At 43.7% G+C, this 12,068-nt stretch overlaps 1 protein-coding gene across 3 annotated transcripts; it reads right to left on the reverse strand.

Moving 5' to 3' along the window:
* Window positions 1-360: 360 nt before the first annotated feature.
* Window positions 361-10,364, reverse strand: LOC139290425 (amine sulfotransferase-like). Of its 3 annotated transcripts, XM_070912202.1 has the most exons (8): window positions 10,162-10,364; window positions 6,264-6,407; window positions 5,635-5,846; window positions 3,754-3,880; window positions 3,554-3,648; window positions 3,243-3,423; window positions 2,440-2,599; window positions 361-599 (listed from the first exon to the last, which is right to left on the reverse strand). In XM_070912202.1, exons 2-7 carry the CDS (start codon window positions 6,400-6,402, stop codon window positions 2,475-2,477), a joined length of 879 nt encoding a protein of 292 aa, XP_070768303.1. In that variant the 5' UTR covers window positions 6,403-6,407; window positions 10,162-10,364; the 3' UTR covers window positions 361-599; window positions 2,440-2,474. The 3 variants fall into 3 exon arrangements, with proteins under 3 accessions (XP_070768303.1, XP_070768304.1, XP_070768306.1); XM_070912203.1 differs by lacking the exon at window positions 2,440-2,599; XM_070912205.1 differs by lacking the exons at window positions 361-599; window positions 2,440-2,599 and adding an exon at window positions 2,683-3,098.
* Between the last annotated feature and the right edge of the window lie 1,704 nt (window positions 10,365-12,068).

Below are 12,068 nucleotides of genomic sequence, written 5' to 3' on the forward strand. Positions count from 1 at the left end.
TAATTGATCCATTGTAACGAAAAATGTATAAAGTTACTATTAAGTATTAAGTTGTATATTACATGCCCACAGCAGCAATTCCCGATCCGGCCCAGGCCCAGTCCACATCACTTCGTCTGCCGCCCTCTCTACCGTATTGACACCATTTCGAGTGTCAGAGATCTCAATTCAAAACTGGAACAAAAAAATGTGGTGTCCATAGTATGTACACTATGCTTTGCTGAAAATCCCACAATCGAACAACTACACCAGTCAGCCACAGAACAAGATGATGAGGATTCGCAAGTGTCTGTTAACTGCTCACAACAGTGCAAACAGCGTAGAGGGTTTATTACAGGGAAAAAGCCAACACGCGTGAGATTGAGCAACATCTAAAAATGCACCGGCGTTTAATGTCTTAAGGCAAACAGTCATACACGAACTTTTCCTGAATCAAATACAGTATAATATTAAAAAAATATAGTGTACATCTGGCAATATACAATCGTAGAAGAACAGGACTAAGAATCTGACCCAGAATTTCAGTCCTTGACAGTTTCAGACTTATTTCAGTAGCAGTCCTTCCATCTTACTGCACTTGCGCATGGTAAGATCAGTTACTGGAGAAGAAAAAAAAAAAAAAAAAAAAGACATGATCATTCCAATATTACACTGTTACACCGAAAGCATTCCAGATAGATTTGTACAAACAGTTTAATGCACTGTACACGAATATATCAAAGCAATCATTACTATTGTTCAATATACAGGAATATACAGTGTTAATAAATGTTTCCCCAAGAGTTATAAAGTTAAAAAAAAACCACAACACTCAGTTGCAGAGGTGGAACAAAGTCACCAATCCTAAACAAGTCATTACGCACCCTTCACTACATTGCATATCGATGATGTCATGCTTTAAAACAACAATATAGTATGTTTACAGAAATAAATGAATGCTTTTGCAATCTGAATTCACAGTATTAGTTTGGGTAATGCTTTACATCACGGCCCCGCAACATACAGTGTAATTCTTACACTGGGTAACTACTGGGTACCCATTTTAATATTATGGGATACAGTATGACCATTTCTGAGCAGAAAAGTACAGTATAAGAGTAAATTACGGAGTAGGTTCTCACATCGTTACCTTGTTCCCTAACTTCACATCTTGTTCCCTTGTGCCTACATGTATGTATCAGCAAGAACTGTACTGGTATAAATGATTACACTGTAAATCGGGAAGAACTACACCGCAGGTTGTGGGCGGCAATCTAAAGCATTAAACCTTACTTTCATACAAACCTTCTAGCATTTAAAATCAAAGTGGTCAGGTGTGTGTTGGTATGTTACTCCTGTGGCACAGGTACAATCAACTGTCATTTCTGAGCTATGTGTTTTTCACGTTGCACTAAGGTTTTATCTGTTGTCTGTCTGCTGCTCCGCACCGGCAAACACTCCAGCCTAGCTGACTGATTCAAAGTATGTCATGTATATGAAGATATAAATGACGGCTGAAGTCCAAGTGAAGCCACGAGTCACTGGTGTTGAAGTCAAGTTGCTTTTTGACTTTCTTGGGTCCAAAGTCATCAGGTTCCTGATTCAGATCTGAGTCACGTGACCATGGAGTCCACTCCTTTGCAGACAGGTCACATTTGTATGGGATTTTACATAGTGTGTAGAGTGAGTGTGGTCCCCTGCACCGGATGAGGCAACATGCTTTCACAATGATTTCATGTTATGTGACCATCAATATAGACGGTTAGCAGTTTAGCAGCCATAGAAGTTCATAGAATATACCAATGTTTTTTTTTGCATGTTTTAAATCATTTACTACAATTCAGAAAAAGTATACTAAGCCTTTCTTTTCACTACAGTGTGAAACGAAACATGCATAGACTTTTAAACTGCTTGACGGAATGCACCACAGTGAACAGAAATCTTGCTTTTAGTATTGTCCAGGTCATTGCTCCATGGTAATATAGTTGTAAGTGAAGATCGATTTAAAGGGTGTGCATGGCATTACCAAACAACAGTAATGTCACTGTGGCAACAGTAAAACCAAGACATGATCCCTGTGGGGGGATTACTTGACTCAAGAGGCTGTAAATTCTCTGCAGACTGATGCTAACAGTGAGGCAATGGTTGAAGTTACGCTTTTACGTGACCACAAGAAAACAAGGCCAGCCACGTTGAGATTAAGTCTACTATGTCAAAAGTACTGCATATTTCATCCTCAATACAGCTTTGCATAGATTTTCAAAGCATACTAAAATGAATGGAAACCAATGGCTGTCAGGAAGGAAGGACATATGGGGGTATGCTTTGGAAAATAGCAGTAAAGTGTAGCCTCATAGGCTAAAATGTACAAAGGATATGGCAGAAGAAAAGAGAAGTTGACATGAATAATGTTTTTCTTTCTGTATAGCATAATGTTCATGAAGCTGTAACGTTGTCTACCTTCTTCTTTGTGTTGCCATGAGACCAACAACTGATCACTCAATGTCCCTGATGTCCCAGATAAAAGACAGAGGAAAGTCCCCCATCTCCCTGTGGAAGACCTTGTCAAAGCTCTCATTCTGGGCCACAGTGAAGTGATTCTTCCAGTCACCGATGGTGCCTAAGGTTCACAATTCATGAAAAGGAGAAGGAAAAGGTTGCAGTCATCCATCCTTACTCTGCCATGTATCATCTTTCTGGATATTCAATGCACTCCAGCAGTGTTCTGGAATTAAGCACTACCCTCTTCACTTCATCCTTCAACTAGGGGGGGCTTGAACCAAAGCTCCAGCTCATCACCGGCAGAGAAATATAAAAAATGGATGCTGAGATTTCTTCTCTTATGGATTCCCCTGCTTACCCACGTGCACCCAAATCATCTCTAACCTTACAGCAGATCAAGATCTGTATATTAACAATGGACCGCACTTCTACTCGCATGTGAAAAGGTGTCTCTCATAGAGATGAACCCACAGAGAATTATCACCAACTCAGCAGGGGCTTTCTAGCACCTTTCAGCTTATTGTTTTGGTTCGGTCTCATGGCTCTCATCAACCTGGTTTCCAGCAGCAGCAGCAGCAGCAGGCGCCTGGTCACAGTGACAAAGCTCTAAAAACCCACTGCGCATTAGACAGACGATATTGTGAAAGCTCTGTAACTGACAGTTGAATGCTTCTTGGTTATAATTATTATCAAGGAGAGATTGAGCAGAAGTGAGCCAGTCTTGCGTTACTCTATGCAACTGAAGCAGTGAACCCTCTTACCTTTCCTCATGAATCTTCCCTGGTGGTGGTTGAGCAGGTCACCTGGCACCTGCTCGTAGTTTGCCTGAGGGATCTTCTTCATGTTGTTGAAGGTGCTGTGTTTCACCACATCGCCCAGCTGCTCATCAGTCAGCTCTTTTCCCAGGAACAAGGAGATCCTCTCCACTGCTGACTGCAGGTCCTGAACAAAACACAGAAGCGTAAATGGAATGAATTAAAACCATTTTTACAGACGGATACTTCTTAACACAGACCTACAACGCGATATGACAGCTTATGGATGCAGAGACTTCAATGATTTGAACTCCTACTTGAATCATATCTTCATAAGTGATGAACAGCATGTTCATATCATTCTTGTGTGAGTACCAAGTCTTAACGTGCTCGAACCAGCTGCTCCCAAACACTGCAAAGAATAATGCACAATGTCACCGCCACACTGCAGACACTCATCACGAGCGGCACTGCCGAGAAAAGCAACGTCCTCTGTGCAAACATTGTGAACTCCTACCGTCTCCTCTCATGAATTTCTCAAAGAAGTCATCGAAATCCTTCGGAGTTTCCAACATGTTTGCAAGCTTGTGGAAGTAGAAGTAAGACACAAGGACATCTTTGGGATTTCTTGCCACGTATATCACCTAAAGACACATAATAGAGGTATGGGTATCGGCATCAATAATTTACGACTATCTTGTTAATTGGGGAGCTGACTGACTTTTAATTGCCTTGTTGGATTTGAAAGCAGTAACAGCATATTACCAAATACATAGGATAGATTCTACATTATCAGTGTGTAGCTGTACTGTATGGCCATGCCAAACCCCTTCTGGGGCCTGAAATTGGCCTCTCAGTGTCTCAGCATGAGTTGGGTATCATTTGAAATTTCTCAAGGCTGATAAAATACATTTTGGCACCAATATCAAAACTATTTCCCCCAGTTTTTTTACACCCTATTTTCATTGACATGTTGAATGACACAAGCAGTAGTACAAGAACTTTGACCAACAAAAAAAATAGATACAGTCTAAAACTAAAATATCAGGAACTATCTGGTCAAAGAAGAACAAGAGTTTGAATCTGACCAGACATTTCATGTCAGCTTTCAGTACTCTGTGCCCTGGACATCAAGTATTTTCAGTCTCTATATTCAGCCCTAAAATCTAATAGACAGATTGCTATGAAATTTACTGAGCAGTTTCGAGCAGTTTCAAGTATATAAAATCCTGTAGCACCACCCTTCACAAGTTGTCAGGCAACAGGCAAACTGCCATGCATTTTGCACAGAACATTAAAACACCCAAGAGGCTGAATCCCTAGTGACAAACCATTTTAGCATTTTTGCTCCGCTACTGGCAAGGCTGTAAGATTAACACCATCAGTGTAGCTGTGTTCCAATTCCATACATGTTCAAACTAAGCAGGTATTTAGGGTGTTTAAGTAAGAAAATGAAGGGTACTCAAACAGCGCTTCTCAAGGCTGCACAAACTTGCAGCAATTTCAATGTAAGTGAAATCATTGTTCTGTGCAAAAATGTATTCCAAAGTTCAGCTAACTAAACTAATTTGAGGCTTCAGCTGTTTGAAGCAGGTATCTTCCAAAGTTCCACAGCGTTTTTTTTTTACTGTCACTCCACCACAGCTCAGCAAGGAAACACAAAGCACAAAACAAGATGCAGATTTGATTTAACTAATTCAGACTGCCAAAGCCTCGTAGTAGCTTCAACTGAACTTAAGAATGCATTTTTACACAAGGACTGTGGATTCTGACCCCCATCACTTTCATTCAAATTGCTTTAGAAAGGGTGTCTTTGTGGCCAGTATGAACAACCAATGATGTTCTCACTGTACATATGAGCATGTGAGTATTTTACTACGCTTCGCTCATATTGACAAGACAGGAAGTGGACCAACTGGTGGAGGGGAGGTTGGGACTAACAATACACAGTCTGCCTCAAAGAGAAAAGTCTATTTCAACTTGAATTGACGAATGCCATAGTGATGCAGCTCAACGTGATCTTCTGGTAACACTTGGCTTAAGTCCCCCTATTTAGTATTCATAAGCAGTATTATAAACAGTTAATAAATGTTTATAACCGACTATAATGTAGTTGTAAGCAGATACAAGGGTTGATTCGCGTATTTGTTAACAACTATAAGGGCAGATAATAAATGACAATACAGTAAAAACACAATTTTAATAATAAAAATTGGGAGGAGTTAGAATTGTGGACAAAGCACTTAAAATGTCCTTATAGCTGTTTACAACTACATTGCAGTGTGCATTTAGTAAATGTTTGTATACTGCTTGTAAATGCTAAATAGGTGGACCTGGCACAGTACAGTCTTACCAATTTTCAAAGCGTAGGTGAAATACACCCGGTTAGAGAGCTGACCTTGCCCTTCTTCTGGCTCAGAGCAGGAGGCATGAACTGGTACTGCAGATGCGTGACCCTCAGCCTGGGTGATGGGGCCGTGATGAACGCCTGCCTGTTGCCATTCACCTCAATCCAGGGGATGAGATCAGCGTTGGAGTAGTTGGTAGTGATGGCCGTCACATCTCCCTTTGACTCAAGGAGCAGCAGGATCTGCTGCATCCAGATGGTCCCTGCCGAAAAGAGTAGACAGGCCTCATTTCCATCTCCTAGACTGTGTGTACAATATCAGCAATTAGGTCAGCCTTGTGTATGAGTACACCTCTCCTCTTCTCTCTGTGGACCTTTGTCCTGGTTTTTCTTTGAGTGTTTTCACAATACACACTTAGCTAGCGGATCATTTGATACCCTGCTCTCTGCTGAAATCAATTTGCGACAAACAAAAGAGCGGGACATTCATCTGGAAATGCTGTACATACTAATCAGCCTTGTTCCTTCCTCTATGCTGAGAGCTCCAAGAATCACACTGACCTTAAGTGCACTTCCACACTGGACACAACAGTGTATCTGATGGAGAAGCCTGTACTGGAGCCTGGTGCCTCCCGCTGTGTGTGTACAACAGGACTCTTCCATCTTTACTTTCCTCTCACCTGATTTTGGGTATGTGACGACAAACACATCAGAGTCTCTAATCTCCAGGTTGTAAATCTGGTCCACATCATCTGGATCATGAGTCCCGTTGATCAACTTGAAGCCTTTGTGTGGCACCAGTTCATGGTTTAAATCCATGATAGCTAAGGCAAAATAAAAAGGGAGGCGTGTTTTTTTAACCACTGTTGCTTGTAAAGCGATACAAAAACAGCAGTAGTTGGTTTTCTTTTACAGAAGAGGATTAGGACCACATGAGAAACATATATTTGAGTCAGAAGTCTGAGTTTATTCTCAGAATACTGACTTTATTCTCACAATTCTAACTTTAAACTCAGAATTCTGAGACATCCTCAGGCTGGATGTTTTGTTCCTGGGTGTCTTTTGGTTGTTGGTTTAGTGGTTTAGAGTTCACACAAATGTGGATGGTTTCGTGAAGCTTCCAGATCAAGATATTGTACACCTTGGGTAAGGTGGCACATGACAGGGCTGATCAGTGCCCTCAGGTGGTTGTAGTCCACATAGTCAGCATTCATTACCATGCCAACACAACTGATGTACACTATATTGCCAAAAGTATTCACTCACCCATCCAAATAATTGAAATCAGGTGTTCCAATCACTTCCATGACCACAGGTGTATAAAATCATGCACCAAGGCATGCAGACTGTTTCTACAAACATTTGTGAAAGAATGGGTCGCTCTCAGGAGCTCAGTGAATTCCAGCGTGGTACTGTGATAGGATGCCACCTGTGCAACAAGTCCAGTCGTGAAATTTCCTCGCTCCTAAATATTCCACAGTCAACTGTCAGTGGTATTATAACAAAGTGGAAGCGATTGGGCAACTCAGCCACGAAGTGGTAGGCCACGTAAAATGACGGAGCGGGGTCAGCGGATGCTGAGGCGCATAGTGCGCAGAGGTCGCCAATTTTCTGCAGAGTCAATCGCTACAGACCTCCAAACTTCATGTGGCCTTCAGATTAGCTCAAGAACAGTGCGTAGAGAGCTTCATGGAATGGGTTTCCATGGCCGAGCAGCTGCATCCAAGCCATATGCAGTGGTGTAAAGCACGCCGCCACTGGACTCTAGAGCAGTGGAGACGCGTTCTCTGGAGTGACGAATCGCGCTTCACCATCTGGCGATCTGATGGATGAGTCTGGGTTTGGCGGTTGCCAGGAGAACGGTACTTGTCTGACTGCATTGTGCCAAGTGTAAAGTTTGGTGGAGGGGGGATTATGGTGTGGGGTTGTTTTTCAGGAGCTGGGCTTGGCCCCTTAGTTCCAGTGAAAGGAATTCTGAATGCTTCAGCATACCAAGAGATTTTGGACAATTCCATGCTCCCAACTTTGTGGGGACAGTTTGGGGATGGCCCCTTCCTGTTCCAACATGACTGTGCACCAGTGCACAAAGCAAGGTCCATAAAGACATGGATGAGAGAGTTTGGTGTGGATGAACTTGACTGGCCTGCACAGAGTCCTGACCTCAACCCGATAGAACACCTTTGGGATGAATTAGAGCGGAGACTGAGAGCCAGGCCTTCTCGTCCAACATCAGTGTGTGACCTCACAAATGCGCTTCTGGAAGAATGGACAAAAATTCCCATAAACACACTCCTAAACCTTGTGGAAAGCCTTCCCAGAAGAGTTGAAGCTGTTATAGCTGCAAAGGGTGGACCGACGTCATATTAAACCCTATGGATTAAGAATGGGATGTCACTTAAGCAGTCCTTGGTTGCCAGGTCTTTGCAAAGCCTCACCAGGAAACTGGCACCCAGCCTACTAGGCGGTGAGTTGGAGCAGAGAGCAAAAATGGGGATTTCGGTGTTCTTCGGGTACAGATCCCCTAGCACCACTCTGACCAGTGCTGCAGCAGTCACTGGTGGACTGGAAAAGAGGGAAAAATCTGCTCTATGTGCAGCTTCTGGAGGTCATCTGTGGTCCAGTGAAGGAGTGGGGAGGTGTTTTGTCACAAGTAGCACTTGAATGAGGTGCGAGGCCAAGGAACCCTCTGTGGTTAGTGAGGCTTATGCCACTCACTGTTCTTGTTCCTAACCTTGCACTTGAAAGTCCAGTGGTGACAGATGGCAGCCATAGAACAGCTCCTCAAGCGCTAGTTCACACTGGAATGCCTTCCATGTGGCATCATATCGTGCCACTCCTTGACTGGACCTGTACATCTCTGTTAGGTCCACCAAGAAGCTTAGCATGCTGCAGAAGGTTGAGAGCAGACCCTCAACAGAAATAGTGTCCTTGAATGAAACAAAGACAGCTAAAACAGGAGGTGGTGTAGGGCCTCCAGATCAGAGTGGATTGAAGGGTCATACCAATGTGGGATTTTGTCATCAAGCTTCACGACCTGCTCAATGAGGCATCCCAACACCAGTCGGTCCTTGAGGTCCCTCATGTGCCTCAAATAGTTCACTGCCCTGGAAAGGAGGAGGGCAGGAACTTTGGATGTGACAACCCACATGTCACAATGGCACCAGTAATGGGATGCTTGAACAGCATTTGAAAGTAAGCATGCAGGAAGTCAAGATACAGCTGCAGGAAGGTCAGCTTGCTTTCCTTTTCAAGGACACCCAACAAGACTCTGCTGACATCCATTCCAGTGTTATGGAAATGTGCGGCCTCATGGATGTTCCCCTGACGCCCACCAGGTCTTCCAACCCACCCCTTAGAAAAGGATTCTGAGTTTACTGACTTATTCTCAGAATGCTGGCTGTAAACTCAGAATTCTGACTTTAAAGCAACATTTTGTAACTATTTTACCTTAAAAGAACAGCTTCAATACCATTTAGATGGTACACTGACGGAGAGTGGTGTCTCTCTCATTCCCACTCTGCGCCCTGAACGCCTGTTCGTGCCCTTTGTAACTTTGTTGAACAGGTATGATCTCCCACGAGAAATGCGTAACACTTTACGACATCATGTCACGCATGGGTCTAGCTTGGTATTCTCAGTACGGACATCATGGCAGAGGCGAAGAGACCGAAGAGGACGTTGACGAAGGAAACTAGGAAGAGAAAAACAGGGAGTGACCTAGCAAGAGGTCGGTCGTTGGCGAGAGTAGTAAAACGCTGCAAGACAGATGGTGGGCTGGCCTTCCTGCTGTAGGACTAGTAAGTAATATTATCTGGCTTGCTAGGTCTTGTGTTGTTCCACTTGCCTGATGTTTGGCTGTGTTAGCAAAGTTGTCGACGAGCTAGTTTCTGATCATAAGCCAACTCAGGCCAACAAATCCTAATCCTTCAGTTTGTCAACAAACAATCGTGTACAGACGTCCATGAGGGTGAACTGCACTCCGAAAACTGCGCCAAGTTGCATAAAATACCAATTCTTGCTTAATGTTGCTTTAAACTCAGAATTCTGATTTTAACGCAGAATTATGACTTTATTCTCAGAATTCTGACTTTAAACGTTGCATTCTGACTTATACTCAGAATTCAGATTTTAACTCTGAATTCTGATTTTAACGCAGAATTATGACTTTATTCTCAGAATTATTACTTTAAACTTTGAATTGCGACTTTGCTTAGAATTCTGACTTTAAACTCAGAATCCTGACTTATACTCAGAATTCAGATTTTAATATTATTACTTATTATTACTTTAAACTTTGAATTCTGACTTTAAACTCAGACCTCAAAAACATTTTTCACGCGTGGCCTCGATCCTCTTCCATAAAACCTTGACAGATAGCCTACATATGAAAACAATTGAACTCAACACATTTACATATCAATTCATCTACCCCTCATTTACCAGCGGAAACTGCGCAAACGTGGAAAAAATGGGCATCTGAATTGCAGGCTATAACCTAATGGCTAAATAGAATCAATTTAAAATACAAAAAGCAAAGTTATGCTTGTATCCGCGTCCTGTTACCAACATGTTGCATACCTGCTCTGTTCTCTCCTCGGTGCGACGCTGAAGAAACGACGTCCACAGTTCGTTCAATGTGATCCCCCTCACTCCAACGGCCAGGAAATACCTCACATGAACCCAGTTTATTGCTGTAAATACGACTCGGAGGTCCCACCTCTTTCACGTTTGCTGAGAACTGGAGATGCGCACCGACCGCGCGTTGTTAGGCGCTGAGAAAACGGCAGGGCTGTTGTCACCGCACCTCAGCTCACCTCAAGCAAGAAAGTGATGACAGAGGAGAGGAGGGGAGGGGAGGGAGGGGAGGGAGGAAGGCAGGCACTCCCAGGAGGTCACTCGGTCAGCGGCGCGGTGTGTCAACTGATAAGCGCCGTGAAATGCACTTAACTGCAGAGCTGTCCCCGCTGAAACCACCACAGGAGACTGATACAGCAAAAAAAAACAAAAAAAACCCCTCAAACTGCTTATGCAACATCAAAACCAAAACAAGGTTCTGATGTTGCATAAGAAGCCACTGTTAGTGCTCCAAGTGAGGCTGCATATTTTCCAAAGTATGCAGAACATACACAAACTCAGCAGAACAAACAGTATAGAGGCTAAACCTCTGACTACAAAGTTGGATGGATTGTGTCTCACCTTACACGAACCAGAGTTTCTCAAACTTCCTGCCAAGAAAAGCATTCACCCCCCCCCAAGACTCTTTCATGTTTAGATTTTTTGGCAACACTTAAAAGACAACTCCAGTGATTTAGTATCACAGTCAAGAAAGAATGTCAAAAGAATGATCACATTGATGCAGCAGAGGCCGAGATAGCCTGAGTTTTAGACCCTAATGTTCAAACTCAAGTAACACTGGATCCTACATTTCCCATCATGCCATATCTAGGCTCACCCCCCAGACTTTCTGTTCATAAACTTGCACTCTTCAGGTCCAAGCTGAAATAGCCTGATGACATCACAACGACATCATCAGGGGTGTTTTCTCCGACTTGACAAAGCTCCTCCGGAGCCACAGAAGACTTTATACAACTGTCTTCACGGGCTGAGAAGGACTGCGCTGGAAGGTTGTGTCCATGGTGTGATGGGTCTGCAGTTTCCTGACTCTGGACCTGTATAAGTCCTGAATGGAGGGCAGGTTGGCACCGGTGATTCTTTCTGCAGTCCTGACAGTCCGCTGTAGTCCGTTCCTCTCCTGTTTGGTGGCTGATCCAAACCAGACAAACGATGGATGTGCAGAGAACAGAGTTGGATTATTGCAGCGCAGAGCTGGATCAGCAGCAGGTTGAACTTCCTGAGTTGGCGCTGGAAGTACATCCTCTGCTGGGCCTTTTTGGAGATGGAGTCAATTGTGACAGTTTGGGTCTATGTTTTATGGTTGATGAAGACAATGAGCCACGCTAGTACTGGGGTTTCCACAATGCTCGCTGTTTATTACTACCATACACATCAACCTTAACAAGCCTGGTTGTACGGCTACTATTTTACCACACGTGAACAGGACAGAGGCTAACCCAAACTTTACACTTGTGTTGAGAGGCAAGTAGACAGGAGCTCATCAATATCCGCCTGTAGCAGGAGGGCCGCCCCAACTAAAAACGAAAAATATGAGGCGCTGTCCGATGACGTTGCTTCTCTCGTATCTAGGCAACACAGTATGTCTTACATTTCACAGTTTCAACTGTTACACTGCGTTGGGCACCCACACCAGTTGATTGTGGATCCTAGAAACCTGAAGGTTTCCACAGCAGACACAGCGCTGTTGAGTATAGCGGTGAGGGGGGGCTCAGTTTTGAGCAGTCGGTCAGGAAGTTTGTGATCTGCTGACAGGTGGGGGCTGGCACAGTGAGCTGGGTGAGCAGGGTTTTTTGGCCTCTGATCTCCGTCGTGAGTGTGTTTCTGGCCTAGTGCAGGATTCTGTACCCACT

This window comes from Enoplosus armatus, chromosome 9, assembly GCF_043641665.1.
Source record: "Enoplosus armatus isolate fEnoArm2 chromosome 9, fEnoArm2.hap1, whole genome shotgun sequence".
Lineage (NCBI taxonomy): Eukaryota > Metazoa > Chordata > Actinopteri > Centrarchiformes > Enoplosidae > Enoplosus > Enoplosus armatus.

Excerpts from the sequence above, each read along its gene's own strand:
- LOC139290425 (XM_070912202.1), bottom strand. The coding sequence starts at position 6,402 with ATGGATTTAAACCATGAACTGGTGCCACACAAAGGCTTCAAGTTGATC. Across the intron at positions 3,881-5,634 it reads TGAGCCAGAAGAAGGGCAAG|GTGATATACGTGGCAAGAAA; the intron begins GTCAGCTCTCTA and ends ATGTGTCTTTAG. Across the intron at positions 3,649-3,753 it reads GAAATTCATGAGAGGAGACG|TGTTTGGGAGCAGCTGGTTC; the intron begins GTAGGAGTTCAC and ends TATTCTTTGCAG.